This window comes from Phyllobates terribilis, unplaced genomic scaffold (assembly GCF_046119375.1).
Source record: "Phyllobates terribilis strain yellow unplaced genomic scaffold, ASM4611937v1 Scaffold_7__3_contigs__length_470593459, whole genome shotgun sequence".
In the NCBI taxonomy this organism is placed as follows: domain Eukaryota; kingdom Metazoa; phylum Chordata; class Amphibia; order Anura; family Dendrobatidae; genus Phyllobates; species Phyllobates terribilis.
The window spans coordinates 66,922,889-66,947,634 of NW_027362767.1; the positions used below are offsets into that span (position 1 = coordinate 66,922,889).

The 24,746-nt window shown below is 46.2% G+C and overlaps 1 protein-coding gene across 5 annotated transcripts in view; it reads left to right on the top strand.

Annotated features, from left to right (window-relative positions):
- KCNH5 (potassium voltage-gated channel subfamily H member 5) overlaps positions 1–24,746 on the top strand; it is a 469,113-nt gene that overhangs the window by 131,590 nt on the left and 312,777 nt on the right. For all 5 annotated transcript variants that reach the window (XM_073638703.1, XM_073638702.1, XM_073638704.1 and 2 more), the window contains one exon: positions 10,333–10,725. In XM_073638703.1, coding sequence (XP_073494804.1) covers positions 10,333–10,725 — 393 coding nt within the window. The remainder of the gene's footprint in view (positions 1–10,332; positions 10,726–24,746) is intronic.

A 24,746-nucleotide genomic window follows, 5' to 3' on the forward strand; every position in this document is an offset into this window, starting at 1 on the left:
TTGCTCAGTATTTTTTAAAGCCACCAATTCTGCATTTATCACCCACTCCTGGTTTTGGCTCCCACTCCTGAGAAAAAATACTGACCAAATACTGGTAGTGGGGCCGCGGCCTTATATTTAATCACCAGTATGATACTAATTAGTGTTGAAATTTGTAGAGTTCAAAGGATCCAGATCCGGTGGCCACATTGGTAGTCTTTGGCTGTCGGACCAAGGCCCTGTAAACCATCGCCTTCTACCTGCCGGCATCCTTGATCGTTCTTCTTATTGGTAGACCAAGTGCAACATCATATGTGTACCATGTGCAATAATGAAGGCAGCGCCGCGGTAAATCACAGCAGCAGGTACACGTGTCTACATGTGTTGTGCCTTCACACAACACCAGGGGAGCACATACTCCCACCTTTCACTATCCTTACCAGGTGATACTGCTCTAAGAGTGTGCGCATTTGTCCCCCAAACAGTTTTTACTAATCAGAAGAGGCGCCCGAGATTGTCTGGCAAAAAGAAGTTTGCAATGGTCTGGTCCGAAGGCAGGGACTTCCAACATATCCAGATCCTCTGATTCTTTTTGCTCAATTTTTTGCGACCATTTGACCATGGCATTAATGACTCAAAGATTATGTTCTGACTTCAATTTCTGCTAAAATTCATTAGGTTCACTATTTTTTTAAAGTCGAGTGGCTTAAAGGGGTTGTCCGGTCCAAATCGATAAGTCCTCAGTCACTCTGTGTGACTGCAGACTTATGAATCACCCGAGCGCGCGCTCGCTGTGGGGATTCACCAGTTTCTAAGCGGGGAACGGAGGGTATGTATGATTTATACATACTCTCAGCCAGGGCTCTTCTAGTGGGCGCAGCCTCGCTCTTCATACACTTGTATTGAACGAGGCCGTGCCCAGTCTAGTGTCGCAGCCGTCCGGTGAGCGTGGCTGACTAGAGGGCCCGGCCTCGTTCCATACAAGTATATGGAAGCGAAGCCACGTGTTACACGCACGCCGCTAGATTCAGATAGGGCGAGACGGGTTTCATGAATTCGTTGGACTCCTGGGGGACCCGTTACTCAGGGCGACCATAGGCTGCAGCCTGCAGCTTCTCTCAGACACACGATAGATTCAGTTGTTGACCAGACACATCTGACAAGAATCTTTTTCAACAGTTTAACAGTGGAATTTAATCTGAAGCACAGCCAATGCAATTCAGGGATATTACAGCAACAATCTTCATTACAGTACAGTCTATTAAAGCAGGCACAGTAACGTCAGTCTCTTCAGTAGCATAATTCATCATAGATTAGATCTCTTAGCAGCACACTTCTATGCATACACAACCACAGGCTTTTCCTTCACAAGGACACAATAGTACACAGCATTCTTTATCCTGCATCAAGATGGAGGGGGGAGGGTTTGATGAGGGAGATGATCCCTATGACATGATTCCTTCCAGTCCTTATCTTTTTGCCTGATAATACTCCGCACTATTAGCTCAGGGAGTCTATCTGACCTGTGTTTTGCTTCCCTCCTGACCTGAATTCTTTTCCCTTGCCTTCTGTGAGATACAAATAACACACCACCTTTCTCTTCGGCTCCAGCCAGACAGTAGATAACTTCCCTAAAATCCCCCTGGGGCTCTGCTAAACACTCCCTGTCTCCTGTGCCTGTGTTAACCCCTCTAGTTGCTGGATGCTTCTGAAACACAACACTTCCTGTCTCCTGTGCTTGTGTTATTTGTAACAGTTGCTGGATGCTTTGGAAGCAACAGCACTACTTCTGCATGTCACACACATCCACTGGCCGAGAGTATGTATAACTCATACATACCCTCTGGTCCCCATTCAGAAACCGGCGAATCCAAGCAGAGCATAGTCCCAGCACTGGGGGGATTCATAATTCTGCAATCACACAGAGTGACTGCAGACTTATCGATTTGGACCGGACAACCCCTTTAATTAGTATTGCAGGAGAATTAATGGCTTGTATCATGTGATCTAGTAAACTTTAGACCAGCTTAAATTTTTATTTTTTTGTCTAAAATGGCCTCCTAAAGGAAATCTGTCAGCAGGTTTTTGCTATGCAATCTGAGAACAGCACGATGTAAGGTCAGAGACCCTGATTCCAGAGATGTCACTTGCTAGACTGTATGTTTTGTTTTAATAAAATCAGTGTTTTATTAGCAGGAGATTATCACTACAGGACTAGGTGTCTCGTGCCTCCTGGTCCAACCCCGCCCCAACCACTGATTGGCTGCTTTCTGTCAATATACAGTGTACACAGAAATCTGACAATCAGTGGTGTGGCCGGGGTTATCAGGGCTCATCATTCAGAGATCTGCTAGATCTGCAGCAGAGAAATCTGTGATTGTATCACAACTGCTGCACCCAGTAAACTAAGTGATACAACATTGGAATCAGGGTCTCTGTCCCTACATCATGTTGCTGTCAGATTACATAATAAACACCAGCTGACAGATTCCCTTTAAAAATAAACTAAACTGTGATCCTTAATGATCGGCTGTAGAACCTGACAGCAAGTGTTCAATTCCCCTGCAGTGCCACCACAGGGCAAATGAGGTATTACACTGTGCCTATTAGAATAATAAAATCAACAAGCTGCCTGTATAATACACAGCTTCTACAGATCCTCCAAAGGTAGATACTCTTTTCGTAGCTGTTCAATATGATGTAGATCCTGAATAAGGACTCTCTTAAAAATTATTAAAAATGGTAACTATTTATTAATGAGTTTTCTATGCCAGAGCCCATCATGGAGCAGTGACAATCGAGCACCACTGTTACATTTTGTGCATTAGTTTCCAGTGCAATTAATGCGTTACGTATATTTGCTATTTATTATGAGAGGTTGCCAATCAAACCGGCTTCAAAACGCTTTTTTGATGGTTGCACAAAGGTTCTTTATTGCACGCCTATGCCTAATTAAAATAACAATATTTTTTGATTGCCTTTCTAAATATAGTCCCTTAGTGAAGTGGAAATGCTCTAGTTTACATGCTATAACTATTTTTTTTTTGCGGCTTTCATATCATATTTCAGGCTGTTTTGTATAATTAACCTACGCTTTCCTGGCGACTGTTTTGTAACAGTTTAAAAGTGTTAGTGAAAAGAGAGCATCCTGATAATATTTAGCACTTTCTCAGAATTCAACGCGTTTCGCAGACTGATCTGACATCCTTTTCTTTGCACATCTGTAATTAATCCCCTCTGGTTTAAGGTTACGCTTGCAGCTTGCCTTTGCGCCCGGTGTGTAATAGGACATGGACTGTCCTGTCCTGCATCATTCATGCACTGATGAGATCCTTAGATTGCCCCAATTAATAATTCACCGGGTGTTGTTAGCCTTTGGAACCTAATCAAAATGTAAGATAAAAGTAGCTCCTTCTACTTGAAGGCAAAGTGTCCGTTATCCAGTTGGACCTATCCGTAAGTGTTACTATGTATCTGAGCAACCCAAATCCATATATTTGTTGCTTTTACTTATCCCGATAAACAGTCCCTAAAATAGAAAATTGTTTGATGTTCATGCTGCAGCACAGTCATCCCCCGGGGGGAGCTACATTAAGATTCCTGTAGGCGTGAGCATTTGAGGGGGGCGACTGTCTCCTGAGACTCTTTAATAAGATCTAAAATTCCAGGTAAAATTTGACATTAATTCTATAAAACTGGATGTTTTCTTACCATCAATGTATATAAATATTATTTGTGTTATATACGGACTGGATATAAGAATATCTGTTAGATCAGACACATAAATATCAGATATATAAGATAACGTTGGGCGAGGGTGAGAAACCTGAATGATAACATTTGGTAATATCTTAGGCAATTTTTTCAGTCTGTGAGGTCTTACCATGATTAAAGGGGTCCTGCAGGAACAGAAAAAGTAGAGAGAGAGAGAAAATGTCACCATGAATACTTTTATCTGCTTTGCGCACCCCGCTGTACATGTATGTCACGGCCCTCTCCATACAGGGCAGATGCCGGCTCCAATATATAAGAGCAGTAATCATCACTAGCCTGCGATCGCTGATGTCTAACTATTTAAATGCCACTGTCAATCACCGATAGCGGCATTTAAATAGAATAATTGCCGACCTTTAGTTGCTTAGAGATAATCTTGGGTTCCTTTGTGAACTCATGGTCTATTAGACACCTTCCTCTTGGAGTGATCTTTCCTCATTAACCACTCATGGGGAGGGTAATACATAATGGTCTTGAATTTCCTCCACTTGTGCACAAACCATCTCATTTTCGATTGGTGGAGTCCAAACTCTTAGGAACCTTTTCCAGCCTGATGAGCATCAACAACTGTTGGCAGAGGATCATTCAGGATATTCTCAAAGTGTGTTGACAACAGAACAAAGCTTTAATTAGCTATAAACAGGTACAGATATGATAGGCTTTGTGGAATCAGGAATATACATATCTTTGCAGCATCAGCAGGCTGCTTCTCCTCTCATGCACAGACACAGGAAACTGAACACAGTCACATGGTCCTTTCTGTGTGTGAGCCTCTGGGAGTTTTTTCTTTTTTTTTTAACTTTATAGACAATACACAAACCTAGCAATAGAACATTTACATACACAGGAATGGAGTTGCTGCACTAAACATATTCCAACACCCCCACTCAACAACTACTTATCCTGTTAGTCCCTTTGCGGTTCTGAAGTCCTCAAACTTGGCTCTTGGCAATGGCTTTGTTCTGACCATATGAGAAAGGCGTCGAGCTGGGATACCTTTGTTTGGTCTTTCTGATCTCCTGACTGGAGGTTGACTTGGTTCTTCTGTTTATTTCTTGCTGGCTTCAGAGCTTATCCAGACTTCAGTGTTTTCTTTTTCAGTGTCTGGGTTTGGTGATTGAGATTCTTGTTCTTGTTTCTTGGCTTGAATGACTGGTGTAACTTCATGGAATTTGAGCGAAACTGAGTTCTCATGCATTGGACCACAAACATCTGTGTGTATCAAATCCAGTGGCTGTGCAGATCTAGTGGTTCTTACTTTAGGAAAGGATTTTCTGGACATTTTACCTTTAAGACAGCTAGTGCACTTCATCATTTGACTACATTGCTTGATTTCCACACCATTTGCAAGTTGACCTAGCTTCTTTATTGCTTCTGCGTCTCTGTGCCCAAGACGTCTGTGCCATATATGGATACAGTTCTTATGCAGATCTTGTCTAGCACTGTACACTCTTTCTTTGTATTTTAGCTGATGAAGTACATTTTGGATTTTTCCTTTTGCAAGAGTGTGACCCTTCTTTGATATAATGCAGCTGTTGTCTTTAAAAGTAACTACATTCCCATTTTGCGTAAGTTTCTTTACTGACAGAAGATTGCTTTCAAGACTGGGAACATAGAGAACATCCTTTACTGGGATCTTTCTGCTTTGTGCTGAGGAAACTGGACAGTGGTGGTAGCCATCTCCTACTCCTTCTGAAGTCATATATTTACCATTAGCTAAGATGACCTTTTCTGACTTGCTTTCATCAAGGTCAGTGAAGAAATACTTGTTATTCGTCATATGGCTGCTGGCACCAGAGTCTATACACCACTTATGCTTTGCAGATGAGCCTGTACTGGTATTAAATGCAGTTTCAACACATACAGACTTTTCCTCTACAGTTGTTTTCACCTTTTGATCACTGCTCTGCTTTTTAAGCTGACTCATTCTTGCTTTCCAAATTCTGCAGTCTGCTTTAAGGTGGCCGGGCTTTCTACAGACAAAACATTCACGATTTTCCCTTAGATTGCTCTTATTTTTAGGAAAGCCCTGTGTCTTTAATGCTGTTTCTGCTCTAGATTCATTACTGCTGCTTAGATTGTGTGTTTTTTGCTTGAATTCATCTACAAGATTGCCTTTGACATATTCTAGTGTGAGCTCATCATCTGGCTGTGCATCTAGTGCAGTAACAAGTGTGTCATAACTTTCTGGAAGACCACTTAATAGTAGTGCAGCAACATAAAAGTCTTCAATTTCTTCTCCAATGCTCCTGAGACGCTCCACAATCTCTATGGTGTTTGTTATATAGTCCTGCATATTCTGCCCATCACTTAGTTTAGACTGACACAGTTTTCTCATGAGATAAAGCTTATTGCTGAGATTTGATCTTTTATGCACTTTCTGTAATTCATCCTACATCTCTTTTGCAGTTGCACATTTGCATATATGCACAATCTGATCATCATCTACACTGAGGGAGATAGTGCTTTGTGCTTTCTGATCTTTCATTAGCCAATCATCTGGTAATGGATGAGGCACTTGTTCCTGCGTATATTTCCACGTACTTTCTCTTATGAGCATCATTCTCACCTTAAATTTCCAAGATTGATAATTCTGATTGATGAGACTTTGCACTGAGAACTTGCAGTGATCCCTGCTTGTGGACATCTTCTCTGTTGCTCTGTGCTGCTTTTGCTTTTGACTTCTGTTGCTGTATTACTCTTCTGTGTAACTCCTGGGGTTCTGTGTCACGCTGGAGTTCTGTGTCACTCTGGGCCCCGTGTCACGCTGGGGTTCTGTGTCACTCCTGGGGTTCTGTGTCATGCTGGAGTTCTGTGTCACTCTGTTGGCAGAGGATCATTCAGGATATTCTCAAAGCGTGTTGACAACAGAACAAAGCTTTAATTAGCTATAAACAGGTACAGATATGATAGGCTTTGTGGAATCAGGAATATACAAATCTTAAGTGTCTCTGTGCAGCATCAGCAGGCTGCTTCTCCTCTCATGCGCAGATGCAGGAAACTGAACACAGTCACATTGTCTTTTCTGTGTGTGAGCCTCTGGGAGTTTTTTTTTTTAAACTTTATAGACAATATACAAACCTAGCAATAGAACATTTACATACACAGGAATGGAGTTGTTGCACTAAACATATTCCAACAACAACCCTTCTTCTTTTGTCCTTATAAATCTTGTTTGTTCATGCAATAATACAATTCCACAAACATATTTTGTGAAGATCAGACTTTAATAGATCTCTGTTTTTCAAATAAAACAGGTCGCCCACTCATACCTGATTGTCATCCCATTTATTGAAAACCTTCAAATCATTTGCTAACCCTAAAGGTTCACATAATTTTGCGACTCACAAACATATTTTTTAACTCATTTGTTTGTGGTTCTCATTATCTACTTTTAAGACTTATGTGAAAATCTGATGTAGTCTTAGGTCAAATGTATGCAGAAATATGGAAAAATTCAGCAGGGTTCACAAACCTTCAAGCACCCTTGTATTTATAGTTTGAGATAAATGGATAGATCTTGTACATTGCATTATTTTTTCACTCACCTCTCTAGCATTATACACATACAAGACTGTTTGGTCTTATTTTAGACCTACATCAAAGGACGGAAACATCAAACCTCGCTGCCTGAACAATATGTTTTTCATGCCTCCGAATAATCCATATAAACAAGTCTTGATGTTCAATAATAGAAAACTGGTTCACTGGCATTTGATAAAACATCTAATCTTCCAGAATCTAGAACGGTGACGGGATTGTATTTTCTTTTCGCAAGAGTTTCCACAAATAAGGAAGCAGAGATTGGAACTAAACTGTCAGATGAAGTTGACCGAGTTGTATAGCAAGACAAGTTTGTAGAGCGAACTACTGTTTGACGTTCCACATATGTATGATCAGCTTTAATCCCTCTGGAATATCCCTTGATGGTGATACCTGTCTTGATGTCCTTATTCATATCCTTCAATCTCCTCCATTGCTGGAACATGTAAGAACCTTCCATGGAACATATCGGAGCTATGACAACTATGATGGATCCATTGTTGAACAGATGGATCTTACAAGGTTTCCGTCAGAGTTTGATGGCAAGAAGAATGCTTGCCAACAAACATACCTATAAAAAGTGAATACCACTTGACGCGCCCCCTGGGCCAGTGCTGTTAGGGATACCCGGAGCCGGATCAGATGGGGGTTGTAGTCTCCGAGTGGCTGTGACCCGGTCCGTGCCCAGGGTGTCAAACTCAGTGTGTGGCAGTCCTACAGATGTTATTAGAGTTCTTTGTGTCGACTACGCCACCCGTTGATTTGCGGTCAAAAGGCCGCCGCTGCAGCAGGGTCCACTGAGGCTGGTGATGTGTGTGCAGCTTAGGTAGTATAACCCCCAACGGGAGGGGTATAGCCTCAGGGGGTCAGCCGTGGAGGATGGTGGTTGTGAAGGTGCAGCAAGGAGACTCAGAGACATAAAATGCAGTTCCAGGGTTTTACTTACTGGTGTTGCTCGGGTCACTGTGTACAGCAGTGACCACCCAAGCCGTGCTGCGTCCACCAGGTCCTGGACTCGGTCAACTCCCAGGCAACTCCGGAGTGTGGTCCTGAGCTCCTTTCTGTCTCTCCCTTCTTCTGGCCGTTCCCACCAGGGATCCACCTAAGTCCGGCTCCCTCGGGCCTCTTGTTGGTCAAGCCTCCTCTGGGCTCCCTGACCCTATTCTTGGTCTGCCTTCCGGGTGGATTTAGTGGGTGATCGTGGCAGATCCTGCCCACGACCTCCGGTTCCTGGCTAAGGTGTGCTGTAGCCTCTGCCAGCTTGGGATCCGGTACCCTGTTGCCGACCCTTCACCCTATTAGCTCTCTTATGGGCTCTTGGGGTCCCCTCTGCGCCTCTGGGTCTCTCTCTCTTCTCCTCTGCTCTGCTTCTCAGGCTCTCAGACAGACTGTCTGACTGACTGACTGTGGCTGACTGACTGACGTCTCACAGACTGACCCTGATCTAAGATGGTGCCCACCTTATATACTCCCTCTATGTGTGAGCCCAGGTGACCAGCACCCAATGAGCTCCTAGCTTTACCCAGGCTGCTCCCCCTATCTGCCCCTACACTACTGGGATGTTCCACCCCCCTCCCACTCCAGCCAGGAACAGACACTGTCGTACCTGCACATTTCTCTAGTGGGAGTACCATCGGTCTGTTCCCCGGAAATGGGATGTGTGTAGTGCATGCAGCCTACTAGCTCAGTTCCACACTCCATCCTTACCCGGGAGTGGAATATCACACCTCTGGGTTGAGGTGCAATACCCCTGTAGCAGCCGAATCCTCAGGGTGCTACACACTCATTTTACAAAACCTTGAAAAGACAGGGATGAGTCTCAATCCATTTAGTTAGTCCAAAAGTCAAGAATGGTTTCATGGTTTGACCCATGTTCTCTGTCAAATTGAAGGAAGACTATTTGTATCAGGGGCTTTCTCAAATATTTTAAGCGACATGACCGCTCATGTTTTCTAGGATTATCATTCTTTCAAAGAGGGGTGGACAACAGATGCACATGAGAAGTGATAATTTGCTGGGTGTCTCATCAATGGGATGGACATTCCTGCTCGTGAGATTGAGGTTCTGCAGTGCCCCATTGGATGGAGTAATGTCCCTGCATGCACACCACTGCTCCATTCATTGTCTGTGGCTATTGGCCATGAATAAGGCATACCCTGCAGAAATATGTAGGCCAGTTCATGGGGTTATGTATTGTTCATTTCATAAATCAATAGTGCACGTGAAAATAAGCAACTGTGTAATATATTTTATCAGAGAAATCGGCTTCTTTCTCCTTCTGCATTGATCATTCGTTTTCAGTTAATGAGTAAGTTTGTTTTCAGGGAAGACTGATTTTCCCACTATTGAGATAGAAGAAGACAGTTAGTGGTTATAAGATTCTATGGAGAGAGGAAGAGGCAGGAGCTACAGTTCTCCATAGAACTTTATAAACACCAACTGTCATCTCCTCTCAATAATGGGAAAACCTTTATTCACTGAATACAGATTTTACACATGAATTAAGAATTTTAAAAACGAATGATCAGTCCTGGAGGAGAAAGAAGCGGATTTATCTGATAAGATATCTTAAAAAGTTTCTTATTTTCAAGTATACTATTGATTTATGGGAAAAAAAATGAACAACGGTTACACTTTAAAGTTATATGGGATTATCTTTGCATTGCTGGACTTTTTCTAAGTTTGTGATATCCATTGTCTATAGGACTGCTGGATATCATTGAGTACAACGCTCTGCTAGTGGCGTTAGTCCAATAAACAACGAATGTAGCGGTGGCACACATGTACGTAAATGGGACACTCAAGAGCTCTGTCCTATGCATCTGTGGGTTTGTTTCCCAGTGGGGGAATCATTAAATGATCACTTGTATTTCTAGTGTAAGCCCTGTGCTAGAATAGTCAATTTATACTTGAGGAATAACGGTACCTAAAATGTTGCAATGAGAGGTCACAGAAGTGAATAATGTCTTCCTGTATTATAATAAATGTCTACGTAGACTTGTATAACTAGTTCTTCAACTTTTTATCACTTTTCAGGTTCTACAGTTGGGATCAGACATCCTTCCTCAATACAAACAAGAAGCACCAAAAACTCCACCCCATATTATCTTGCACTATTGTGCTTTCAAGACTACCTGGGATTGGGTGATCCTTATATTAACCTTCTACACTGCAATCATGGTTCCTTACAATGTCTCCTTCAAGACGAAACAGAACAACATTGCCTGGCTGGTGCTGGACAGTGTGGTGGACGTTATTTTCCTGGTTGACATAGTTTTGAACTTTCACACAACTTTCGTTGGGCCTGGAGGAGAAGTTATTTCAGATCCAAAACTTATAAGAATGAACTACTTGAAGACATGGTTTGTCATTGACTTGTTGTCTTGCTTACCATACGATATCATCAATGCCTTTGAAAATGTGGATGAGGTGAGTGTGTGGTGTTAAAGGGTTCGTACAAATGTATGATGAAGTTAGATTGTACACATGACATAACTGGCACGTGAACGATCGTTTGGCCGACAGTTATCAATAGCCAACAACACCATACACATGAATGTTTCTCTCAGCTGAATGTTCAAGGTGTATTCAAGGGGGAGAATGGAAGAAAGCTTCTGTCAGATGGCTATGATAGCAGCTCTTCTCCTGAACAGCAAAAGGCTTGGGCGGTAAAACTGTCCGACACTTAGAGTAGGTGCACACCACCATTTACTCTCCATCGAAAAAAAAACAAAGCAATTTTTCAGATCAGAGTTTGATCAGAGTGGGATCAGTTTTTCTCAGAGGTGGAGAGAGAAAAAAGTTTCTCCACCTTCTCCGTTATCTCAGTCCATGAAAATCGATGGTATCCAAATGTGGACCAATTTTTTCCACGCACCCATAGACTTGCATTCCAGATCTCGATGCAGCACTTGGATCAAAATCGGACGTATCATCTATTTTTTTTCCTCAGACCACTTGGTCCAAGAAAAATTCGGACATGTGCACAGCCCCATAGAATATTCACGGATAGCACTCATATGAGAAAACCGGTCGTATGCGCGAGCCCTTAGAGTCGAGATGCCCTCATACACAGTAAACGGTCGGCCAATTTTACCAATATTGGCAGGTAAGGATGACTTTAGTGTAATGCTTTAAAGAGTCATGTCCAAGCAACCCGTGACCTGTGTGTAGTTAACATAGCACAATCATAGTATCCCCCATACACTTTTGATAGGTGTTGACCAAACGATGGTCCATCCAACTGGTTGGCCAGCAGCTATCTTGTCCATTTCTCCCATACAGAGGAACACTAGCTCGGCTGTGAGAGAAAGCCGCTGCCTGGCGGTGGCTTATCTTTACAGAAAAAAAAGTATTGGTTGCCCGAAATTGGAGGTGCCTTACCCTTAACTCCCACAGTCATCTGTTGGGGAAACCCATACACATTGGACTGTCAGGTGAAACCTTTAATATCGGGGGGTTCAGCCAATTTTAGTATAATGTGTATGAAGGGCCCTATAGAGTGACCAAATAGTGCCTCCATAGGTAATCAAACAATACTTCTACATAGTGACTAGAGATGAGCGGATCGATTCACGGGACCCTGATACAGCGGCAAAGTCAGTGGAACCTGGTAGCTAGATGGGAGGCCGGCGACTCTCTTATTTTTGGGATCAGATTTTGATTTGTCAGGGTGCAACGACATCTGAGTGATGTTACGGACTGATGATGTCGCGACAAATCAAATTGCCGCGGGGGAAGGTAAGATTTGCAGCACCACTGGCCTGGATGCTGGACTGGAGTCCAGCGAATAGATTGTCTCATCTCTAACACTGACCACTATATACGGATATATAGTGGGCTAATAACAATGCCATACAGGCAATATGTAGGCTTTTCTATGACGCACACCAGACCAACTCACCATATACAGTCACTGGCATAAGTTTTACTTTGCCACATGTGCCATATTGTCATGAATATGGCAGATGACGCTCCCTCTCCCATCATTGTTTTTAACTGTTTCGGCATCCGGGATGCCACAACAGTTGAAAGTATGATGCAGGGGGTGGGGGAAAGGTGCTGTCACTGGCACCAGGCCCCACCAATTCACAGGCCGCACACATCAAGTGCCGGTGTCCTCAACGGCGAGTGGGCCCCCCCTTTTGCCCAGGTGCGCCAAGTGTTGACGCCGGCCCTGACAAAGACGACATAGAAATGTCCTAAAACAGTAAAAACACCAGTTCCATCTGGGGAATAGAATATCAGATAATGCTTTGTCATCATCAGTTTATATTTTTTGCTTCGTTCCCAGAAATTGTTATTACTTTAGTGCCGATAGTGGGAGAATAAACTCGGGGATGATATAGCCGTTCAGTGCTGGTCAGCCGTTTCAGGGTCCCTCCTGGGGATAAACACATTAATTGGAAGCAATTTACTATGATAACGCTCTGGAGTATAGGATGATATAGTCACAAAGTGATCACTTGGCATCGGCGCTGTGGGCCAGAGCTATCAGGTACACACATCTCCAAGCTGTCACTTGATGACCCACTTCAGCGCGACACTGGCTGAGATAAAGGCTTTTATTGGTATCCGGGGAAATCGAAAAAGCCTTATTGTCCGGATAGCAGAACAATAGATCCGGAGAGCATAACCGCTGTATTAATATCTGCGATTTATACATTATTACTTATTAACATGTTTTCCCAGCTATGCAATTTTTAAAATCTTAAAAGGGACACATTCATTAGAAAAGGGTATTTTTTTAAATTAAATATTCATGTAAAACCTTTTATTTTGTAGCATTTGTGGCCTTTTTTAAACAAAAGTAATTCACCGATAATATCCGAATAAGAAAAAATTACTAAATTTCGTTTTCCCTACCAGTGTTCAAAAAGGCTTAAAAATCATGAATGTAGGGGGAGAGAGGATCCTTAATAAGAGGTAAATTGTAAAGTTGCTCGTTTTCACAAGCACTTTGCAATTCACACTTTTAAAGGGAATCCGTTAGAAGGTTTTTGCTATGTAATCCGGGGACAGCTTGAGGTAGGGGTGAAAACACGGATTTCAAGGATGTGTCATATGTCAGGCTGTGTGCTGTTGTTTACTTACAGTGAAAGTCTGGTGATTATCATTGCCTGGACTACAGCAGTGCCTGCATGCTAGTCCGACTCCGCCCCCTCCTATGATAAGCAGGTCACTGTCAATAGACAATGTATATACAGAGCCTGGTGTGGGCGTGGTTGGATGTGGTGTGGGCAGGGTCACCCCTGCTTCATTCTAAATCTAAGAACTCTGATTGTGTCAGAACGGCTGCACCCAATAAATTAAGTGATACATTGTTGGATTCAGGGTCTCTTTACCTACATCATGCTGCTCTCAGATGAGGTAGTAAAAACCTGCTGACAGATTCCCTTTAAGAAGATGAGACCACCCCCTTTCAGACTGTCCCTGCCACAATTTTGATACAGCGGATATAGTTGACCATGGCAACAACGGCAATTACCATTCATGATTTTTTTCAGGGGGAGACAGTATTTGATTTACTGCTGCTTTAAGGGGAAGATTTTATCTTTAAAGAGGACTTTTCACTGGATGCTTTAGCTTAAATTGACCTCCTTTAAGACAGATATGAGAGTTATAAACTCCCCTTCAGACCATCATGGCGGGCTGACCAGCAGATTCTTGGTTAACCCATTCTGCAGACAGCAATAGATGCCACACGGGTTACAAAAGGCAAAATTTTTAATGAATGCAGAAATGATTTATAGCCAAAGTTGCATGTATTTACGGAAAAAAACACATCTCTGGACAACCCCTTTAAGCTTCCTCACTCTATACTACAAGATGGACAGCTCCTTGAAGGGAAGTAAGCGTGTGCTTTAAGTTATCGACCCTAACACCTCCCTTATTAGACTGCTGGTCAGAGAAGAATTTAGACACACTAAACAAGGACTTGGTAACATAGACCTTAAATAAATAAAATAATATCCCAAAAACAAATCAGATTTTTTTTATTTTTATTATTATTATTATTATTATTATTATTATTATTATTACTGCATTTATTATTACTTATTACTCCTTAATATGAAAAGGCAGTAATTGCTGGGAAGTATTCTTCAGTGATTTAATAATTGTGTTTGCAAATGTTGGAAATAGTTTAAGGAGGACATGCTGTGAGCAATTTTTGCTCTTCTTTTATTCCCGCTGTTCTCGCGAGTATTTTTTTCTTACTTTTTCTTTACTAAGATCCATCATACAGTTCCAGAGATATTTCTATTTATTGCATATATTTATGTTTTTTTTTCAACAAGGTGTTTCTTACAGGGTCCTTTGGGGCGTGTCTTTAGGCTGCTCTGCATAATTATCTTGGAAGTCACACCCCCTTGGTGAAGGCCATAAAAATTAGCACAAAATAAAAAGGTCCATATCTCTGGAAACATATGGCGGATTTTTAAAAAAGAAAATCGTAGAATACTAAGTGAAGCAGCGAGGATAAAATAAGAGCTAAAACTGGACACTTTTCACCTGCTCACAGCTCCTTTTTAAACATTTTAACCCTCCGTCACATACAATATCGGTTCTAACGAGTTCACATACAATGTGACTGTCAGGCGCAGGCTAGAAAAATACCTATAATATCTAATGTTTGCAATTTCAGTGCTCTAAAAGTGATCAGTGACCTTCATAGGGATGTAATAAAAGAGACTACACATAATCAGGTGCAAAAAAACCTCATTTACTTAACATAAAACTAATAACTCTGAAATACAAACATTTCAAAACTCCCGCCAAATAGTCCCCAGTTCGACTCTGTCCAAAAACTCTACAAAGAAAATTTATGGAAACAAACTTAATTTTAAGGTACCTTAAGTACTATTAAACACATATTCAATCAGAATTAGATCCTGAAGTTTCCCCAGAAAATTACACTTGCAGAGCAAAGAGCAAGAATTACACATCATTTTTGCATGTGTCAGGCAGATTGCATTATGACATTTGTGACATTCATAATTAGAAAGCCTTCTGATTCCGCTTTCCGTGGTGCAGGTGGTGCATCGCCTTCTTTTGGGAGGTGGTGCAGGTGGTGCATCTCCTTCTTTTGGGAGGTGGTGCAGGTGGTGCATTTTCACTATCATCTTCTGGGCGGAATCTTTTGAGCTGAACTTGAAGGCGAGAGGGGATACCGATTGTTTTCATACTTCTCCTGCGTAGCTCTCCAAGCACTAGTTCATGGGCCAATTTTTTCAGATAGAATCGTCTACGGAGTGGTTCAAGCTTGTTTTCAAGGTAAATGACTTGTGAATTTACACCACCCAAATTCAACATAGCAAAAAATATGACCATTGGCCAGTGTTTGGTGTTTCTGCTGACGTTGAAAGTTGAGCACATCTGATCAGCTGTATCTACACCCCCTTTGGTTGCATTATAAAATGTAATTATCTCCGAGTTTTTTTGTGCCTCAGTCCCAGGATCGATGGCATCATCATCATGAAGTGTTGATAGAAGAAGTACAATTTTTTTTGCTTGTGGTACATAGGAAACCAAAACCTTTCCATTATGGAATGCAAACATACTGCTGTACTGTTGTCTCCCTTTCACACTTACAAACTGTGTAGGCAATTCTTTTTTATTTTTTCTTACAGTTCCGACATATGAAAGTGACGCGCCCCTGGGCCTGTGTCGCGCTGCGTTGCGCACGCGGGAGCTTACCCGGAGCCGGATCTGTTTAGGGTTGTAGTCTCGTGGCGGTGACCCGGTCCGTGCCCAGGGAGTCAAACTGGACGGCAGTCTGTTAGCGGTAGAAAATGGTTGATGACTACGCCACCCGTTGAATGCAGCCAGGGGGCTGCTGCTGCAGGGCAGACCGCTGAGGCCGGTGGAAGGATGGTGCAGCGTGATAGTATAACCCCCAACGGGAGGGGTATGGCCTCAGGGCAGCCGACGTGGATGATGGGGGTAGCAGGAACCACTCAGAGACGGTATGGTAGCGTTCAGGGTCTTTACTGGTAACAACGATAGACCCTCCCGGAGTACTTGCTAGCGAACGGGGCCTGGTCAGTCCTTGAGCAGATGGGATCTCCCCTGGCCAGGCGTAGTTGTAGGCCTCCCAAGCTGACTGTACTCTTCTGGCTACCTTGCTAGAAGCTGATGTAAGTAGCCCACGTCCCTGAGTGTACCGTGTGGTGCTCACCCGTATGGCCGGTGACTCGGGGCCTTCTAATGGCTTCCGCTCCACGATGACGGTGCTGGTCCCACGCGTGTGACCGGGCCTTCGGGCTTCTGGGCCAGGGGACCTGAAATCCCCTGCCTGACGGATTCTGCTGCTGGGTAGAAGTTAGTCCCCACAGCCTCGGACTCCGGGTCCGGTAAAGAATCTTCTTAGTCAGGGCGAGCTCTTTAGCTGCCAGCCCCTGACTCCTTGTGACTCTGCTGCTTCCTATGCTGCTCTTGTCTCTACTCTTCCTGGACTCACTAACTCTGCCTCAGCCCCGGGTTTATACAGGGGAAGTTCTTCCCCTCCCAAGGCTGGGCAGGAGGTGTGGCATGCACAGGATCCCTGACCAAAGGACCTCCCACCTGCTCTCAGACGTAATATCTCTATCACTGTGACAACCAGACCCCTGGGGTGTCACACTCCCCCCTAGTGAAATTTAGTACTCCGGGACTAAACACTTTTTAGAAAAATATAACAAGGTATATCAAAGAACAATAAAATACAATAAGGAAACACAATAAGATGGTCACGGATGTCCGCAACCGGGTGCAGTCTTTGAAGAAAAGCAAAGGTGTCCATTTCACCAACACAGGGAGACGTAACCAGGTAGGGGTCTGTCCTACCCCGAGTCCTTAACAGTCTCTAGTCCATCCTGGGTTACGCTCCAACTATATACAAAGGATTCCCGGTAAATCCACCGAAGACTCCTATAAACAACTAGAAACACAAAATTACACACAAGCAACAATAAACAGGTAAACATTGTAAAACAACTTAAACATTTAGATCCTCCAACGTGCGGGTAACTGGCCTCTAGTGGCCCTAGTGGACCTACGGAGCTGACTGTCTGGCCCTGAACTACAGGGTGTAGGAGCTGTCAAGGGTAAACTGGGCAGCTGTCTACCGGCTCTTTGTCTCACTAGGGGTACGGCAGGCTCACTATAAGCAGAGGGTGGATTCTCCTGTTCCGCTTGGGTGGAGTCTTCTGCCTCCTGGACCGGCTGCTCTTCCAGCTCTACCCGTTGCTCCGTAGGTTCTTGGGATGATGGTTGGAGGAAGGTGAGTACGGGTACCACAACTGCACCATTGACTTGAGTCCAAGACCGAGGGAAGTCCCCGAGCACGGTACTAACCATATCTTCCCTTTCTTCCACGGGTCGATGGTCTTCCTGTTCCTCCTCAGGGTTCCTCAGTTGTTCGGGGCACTTCTTCAGGTGGTCCCGGGATACAATGGCTGTGGTTTCCCCTCCGTCTTTACTGATGGTACAGACCTTCGGGTTCTCGTGGCTTGAGGGCAGTACGGTGTACGGGTCCTTCTCCCACTGGTCGTCCAACTTGTGGAGCCGTCTCTTCCTCTTCAAGACCTGCTCTCCGGGTACCAGGGGAACAGCGGGAGCATACTGGTTGTAAGTCTTCTCTTGTCTTTCCCTAGCCTGACAGAGACTTCGCTCCACGCTCTCCTGTACTTTCCGGTACTGCTGCTGCCTCTCTGTGTCCCAGTCTGTTTCTGGTGAAGTGTCCTCGGGCGTCAGGACTCCCATTTCCAGGTCAACAGGTAACTTACCAGGTCTTGCCCTCATTAGGTAAGCCGGGGTACAGTTGGTGGAACCTACCGGGATGTGGTTGTATAGGTCCACCAGATCGGGCAACTTCTCAGGCCACAGACTGCGTTCTTCCAGGGGCAACGTTTTTAGAAGATCCATTACCACCTGGTTCATTTTCTCACAAAGTCCATTAGTTTGCGGATGGTAGGGTGTCGTCCTTATCTTCCGGCAGCCATACAGATTGCAGAATTCCTGGAAGACCTCCGCTTCAAAGGCAGGTCCCTGGTCCGTCAGCACTTGGTCCGGGTACCCGTGTGGACGGCAAAAGTGCTGCTGGAAGGCTCTAGCTGCTGTTCGAGCCGTTAAGTCCTTGACGGGGACGACAACCAGAAACCGGGAGTAATGATCCACGATGGTTAACGCGTAGACGTAGCCACTTCTGCTGGGGGTCAGTTTTACATGATCCAAGGCTACCAGTTCCAACGGTTGCCGGGTGACGATGGACTGCAGGGGAGTCTTCTGGCTGGCCCGGTCCTTCCTTCTCAGATTGCACGGGCCACAGTCTCTGCACCACTTCTCGATGGTTCCCCTCATGCCTACCCAGTGGAACCGCTCGCGCAGCAGGAACTCCAGCTTTTTCCACCCGAAGTGTCCAGCTCCGTCGTGGTATGCCTCCATCACCATGGCTGCGTCTCTTCGTGGCACCACTACTTGCCAGAGTAGTTCATGCGTCCTGGAGTTAACCATTCTGCGGCACAACTTCCCCTTGTAAAGGAACAGTCGACTCTTCTCTGCCCATAGTTGTTTGGCTTCCTCTGGAGCGTCTGATTCCAGGCTAGCCTCCGGGCGAGTCAGCATCTCCTTCACCAGTCGGACGGCAGGGTCGCTGTCTTGCGTTTTCGCCCAGTTGTAGTGAGGTAAGGGGTTCAACGTAGCAGCCTGCTTACTCCTTACCCGGTGGGAATACTGGATAGTCCCATGACGGTGGAACGCAGGGAGTTCAACTTCTTCCAGTCCCTCCGGATCTTCTCCTCCGTCCGGCAGGTTGGGCATCCTGGACAGGGCGTCCGCGTTGGTATTGGAGCGCCCTGCCCGGTATTTAATTGTGAACTCGTAGTTGGACAGACGGGCCATCCACCTCTGCTCCAGGGCACCGAGTCTTGCCGTGTCCAGGTGTGTCAGCGGGTTGTTATCCGTGTATACGGTGAACCGGGAAGAAGCGAGGTAATGCCTAAAGCGCTCGGTGACTGCCCATACCACGGCCAGGAACTCTAGCTTAAATGAGCTGTAATTTTCGGGGTTCCTTTCGGTGGGTCGCAGTTTTCGGCTGGCATAGGAGATTACTCGTTCTCTCCCCTGCTGAATCTGGGACAGTACGGCTCCTAGCCCGATGTTACTGGCGTCGGTGTAGAGGATGAAGGGCTGGCTATAGTCCGGGTACGCCAAGATTTCATCCCCCGTGAGGGCCATCTTCAGCTGGCGGAAGGACTCTTCTTCTAGCTTTTCCCATTTGAAGGGCGGCTTCTGGTTCTTGGCCTTCCGGGACTGGCCTATCAGGAGGTCCTGCATAGGTGCTGCCTTTTTGGTGAAACCGGGAATAAACCTTCGGTAGTAGCCTACCAACCCTAGGAACTGCCGCACTTCTTTTACGCTGGAGGGGCTTGGCCATCCCTTAATTGCGGTGATCTTATCGGGGTCGGGAGCCACTCCGTCAGCGCTCACCACGTGTCCCAGGTATTGCACCTTTGGTTTCAGGAGGTGACACTTGGAGGGTTTCACCTTTAGGCCGTAACTCGCCAGAGCTTCGAACACCTCCGCCAGGTGTTTCAGGTGGTCCTCATAAGTTTTGGAGTATACGATGACATCGTCCAGGTACAACAGGACCGTCTCGAAGTTTCTGTGGCCCAGACAGCACTCCATTAATCGTTGGAAGGTTCCTGGGGCGTTGCAGAGTCCGAACGGCATGCAGGTGAACTCGCTAAGTCCCATCGGGGTGGTGAATGCGGTCTTCTCCCGGTCCGCCTCTGCTACAGGAACCTGCCAGTACCCGCTAGTGAGATCCAAGGTAGAGAAGAAGTTAGCAGATCTTAAAGCAGCCAATGACTCCTCTATCCTTGGTAAGGGGTACGCATCCTTGTGTGTGATACGGTTGATTTTCCGGTAATCTACACACATCCTCATGGTGTTGTCTTTCTTTTTGACTAAAACTAGTGGGGCTGCCCAGGGGCTACAGCTATCCCGGATTACCCCAGCCTCCTTCATGTCTCTAAGCATCCCCTTGGCGTGTTGGTAATGTGCAGGGGGTACGGGTCGATACCTCTCTTTTATGGGAGGATGATCTCCCGTGGGGATGCGGTGTTCTACCCCCTTGACTCGCCCGAAGTCTAACGGGTGTTTACTAAACACTCTCTCATACTCTTGAACCACCCGATAGACTCCTTGTTTCTGGTGTGAGGGAGTGGAGTCAGTACCCAGATGTAGTTGCTGACACCAGTCCTCCATGTCTTTCTTAGAGCCGTTACCTTCCTCCGGGTGAGATGGAGGCAAGGGTTCCACAGATTGTATAGAATTTTGATTAGTGGTATATAATTTGGCTAGCGTGGCATACCGGGGCAGGTACACTTCCCTCTCCCCGATATTTATTATGCGAACGGGCACCCTCCCATGGCGTACATTGACCACCCCCCGTGCTGTCAAAATGGTGGGCCTACTGTCTGAGTAAACTGGTTCTACCATTGCCTGGTAATCTCTACCTCTCAGACCAATAGCTGCCCGGCACCAAATCATCATTTCACTTTTTGGGGGCATGGCAATAGGAAAAGGGTCACACATTCTTACGCTACCAATCTCACCGCCGGAGAGTTCCACTTGTTGCCGTTGCATCAGTGCCCGGATCTCTTTCTGGAGCACCCGCTGCTCGCCGGAGCTGGCATTCTTGGCAACCTGCTGTAAAAGGAAAATCACCTCTGCAAGACAATTTTCAATTACATTAGTTCCTAGAGTTATTTTTGGGTGACTCTCATGTTTGTCAATATCTACAATGATCAGTCCCTGTGCGGCCAGTTCGACTCTACCAATTTTGATGGTCACCTCTTTAAATCCGATCTGTGGCACGGGCTGACCATTGCTGGCGATGATACTCAAGTCGTCGTCAGGGTAGCGGGTAATATCCGAGTCATTCCAGTACTGCTTGAAGAGCACGTACGGGATGGTGGTGACCTGTGACCCGGTGTCCAGTAGGGCACTCATGGGAATGCCATCCAGTACCACAGGCAAGACTGGACGTCCTCCCACATATCTGTCGCGCCAGTTCGATGGGCCTGGTGATCTTTTTCCTGGGGGTTGGCCCTCTACCCCAGGTTGTGCCCGTTTAAAGAACAGTACCTTTCCATATGTCCGGGTTGATTGCAGCGGCGGCAGATGGGTCGTCCGTCCTTGCTGTATCGGTCACTGGGTCTTCCTCTGGCCGGTGGGGTCCTCCTTGGTCGACGCCACGGGATGTCCTCCGGTCCGGATGCCAGCTGGATCTTCCCTGGAGTGGAAACCTGTAAAGACTGCACAGTTCGGGTTAGCGCAGCAACGCTTTTAGCTAGCTCTTGGACCTGATGGTGTAGGTCTGGAGCCGGGTCATTGTCCAAAGCCTGCGCATCAGCTCCCACAGGCCCTGCTGACAAGGGCGCCGCCTCCTGGTAGTAAGTGGTAGTGGGGCGTCTGTGGGTCACAACGCCACCTGGTGCCGGTTCTCGGAGCACCCGGATGGCTCTGTCCTTGAACTGTGCAAATTCTAGATGAGGGTCCTGTAAGGCCATTGCCCGCAACTGGGTGCGGTGGGCATTGCAATATAAACCCTCTATAAATTGTTCGGTCAACAGCCTGTCCTCGTTTCCCACTCCATTAGGGTCGGTCTGCTTAATGGCCCTCAGGGCCTCTTGTAGGTTGAGTGCATAGTCCCTTATACTCTCATGCGCTCGCTGCTTGCACCCGTAGAATCTAAGTTTAATCTCGGCTGAGGTGCGGGTATCAAAGGTGTCCTTCAGCCGGGTTAGTATCCCTGCGACAGTCTTCCTCCCAGGTGGCCAGGATTTTACTTCCCTTTTGGCTGCCCCAGTTAGTTGGGCCACCAGGATGCTCACTTTTTGCTCTTCTGTGAGGGGGTACACCTGGAAGAGGCTATCCAGCTTTTCTCTAAAGTCATGCAGGGTATGTGACTCCCCTGAGTACTGGGGTAGCCAAGCTGCTCCCGGGATATAGGGCATGGTGAAGGGCATAACTGCAACAGCGGTAGCGCTGGCGGGGGTTGAGGCAGTGGAGCTCTCCTCCGTATCCGACATCTTCCTCCCCCCTAGTGGACCGTGGCCTACCTTGCGATGATCCTGTTCCGTAGGCCGCGGCTCCGCAGTGGATCGTCAGGGTTGAGGACCTTCCGTCGCGCTCCTGTGACGTCGGCGTCTGCTGGGCTCCTTCCAGGACCTTACGCAACGTCCGGACGTGAGGCGGGGCTTCAGTTCTCGCGCGCTTTCGGAGTCCACGCCCCTCTTCTTCCCGCGCGGCGTCCTCAAGATGGCGTCCAATGGCGGGAAAACTCCACGGATGGCGGGAAGAAGGCTGAAGATGGCGCCGGATGGCGGGAAACTTCACCGATGGCGGGAAGAAGGCTGAAGATGGCGCCGGATGGCGGGAATCTTCACCGATGGCGGGAATCTTCACCACTGGTAAGTTTGAACAGTCTTTGCTTTTCAGGCACGCAGTACCCGGTGGTTGCGGGCACGTGATCCTGCCGACTACGCCAAAGTTGACGCGCCCCTGGGCCTGTGTCGCGCTGCGTTGCGCACGCGGGAGCTTACCCGGAGCCGGATCTGTTTAGGGTTGTAGTCTCGTGGCGGTGACCCGGTCCGTGCCCAGGGAGTCAAACTGGACGGCAGTCTGTTAGCGGTAGAAAATGGTTGATGACTACGCCACCCGTTGAATGCAGCCAGGGGGCTGCTGCTGCAGGGCAGACCGCTGAGGCCGGTGGAAGGATGGTGCAGCGTGATAGTATAACCCCCAACGGGAGGGGTATGGCCTCAGGGCAGCCGACGTGGATGATGGGGGTAGCAGGAACCACTCAGAGACGGTATGGTAGCGTTCAGGGTCTTTACTGGTAACAACGATAGACCCTCCCGGAGTACTTGCTAGCGAACGGGGCCTGGTCAGTCCTTGAGCAGATGGGATCTCCCCTGGCCAGGCGTAGTTGTAGGCCTCCCAAGCTGACTGTACTCTTCTGGCTACCTTGCTAGAAGCTGATGTAAGTAGCCCACGTCCCTGAGTGTACCGTGTGGTGCTCACCCGTATGGCCGGTGACTCGGGGCCTTCTAATGGCTTCCGCTCCACGATGACGGTGCTGGTCCCACGCGTGTGACCGGGCCTTCGGGCTTCTGGGCCAGGGGACCTGAAATCCCCTGCCTGATGGATTCTGCTGCTGGGTAGAAGTTAGTCCCCACAGCCTCGGACTCCGGGTCCGGTAAAGAATCTTCTTAGTCAGGGCGAGCTCTTTAGCTGCCAGCCCCTGACTCCTTGTGACTCTGCTGCTTCCTATGCTGCTCTTGTCTCTACTCTTCCTGGACTCACTAACTCTGCCTCAGCCCCGGGTTTATACAGGGGAAGTTCTTCCCCTCCCAAGGCTGGGCAGGAGGTGTGGCATGCACAGGATCCCTGACCAAAGGACCTCCCACCTGCTCTCAGACGTAATATCTCTATCACTGTGACAACCAGACCCCTGGGGTGTCACAAAAGCTTCTGCATTTTCAGATAATCAGATCACAATTTGAAAACCAATTGTCAGCTGTTATATTGCGACCCGATCCAAATAAGGGCTCAGCCAGTCTTTTTACAACATCACTGGGTTTGTTGCTGACACAGTAAGGACCTTCTGGTTGTTTTCCTGCATAAACTTCCAGGTTGTAAGTGTAGGTCTTACTGGCATCAACAAGGGCATACATTTTTATTCCATATTTGTTAGGCTTTGATGGAATATATTGACGAAAGGCACATTTACCACGAAAACCAGGGAGCATTTCGTCAATAGTGAGATTCTCCCCAGGGCAATAGCTTTTTTTTACAGTTTTCAACAAATTTTTGGAATATATCACGAATTGGAGCAAATCGGTCATGTGTTTTACGTTCGGTTCGGGTAGTTCTGTCGTCAAACCGAAGGCAACGAATTAGAAGCTTGAATCTGTTTATGGACATAACAAGGCCAAATTTTTCAACTCCATCCCCATCTTTACTCCAAAGTTCCTCCAAACTTTGTCTATTTGCCCTATAAGCTCCTGCAAGGTATAATAATCCAAAAAAAGCACGCAGTTCTATTTCATCTGTGGCCTTGATGGTTCTGTTGCAGATGAACTTGTCCTTTATAATGTCTATATATTGGTTGGTATATATGACAATAGAGTCCAGAATGTCATCTGTGAATAAACTATTCCAGCATTTAACTGCAGTTTTTGCATTACTTCCAGTTCCTATAACTGCAGGAAGGTGAGTAATAATGTTTTGAGGTTCCCTACGTTTTTTCTGGAGTGGCTTCTTGTTCCATTGTTTTTTTTTATCTTTTCCCATATAATAAGATTCTACATCTTCATCCTCATCACTGTCACCATCTTGCTCTGTTTCAGAATCCACTTCACATACTTCCACCTCATCATGAGACTCAATCTCACTTTCCT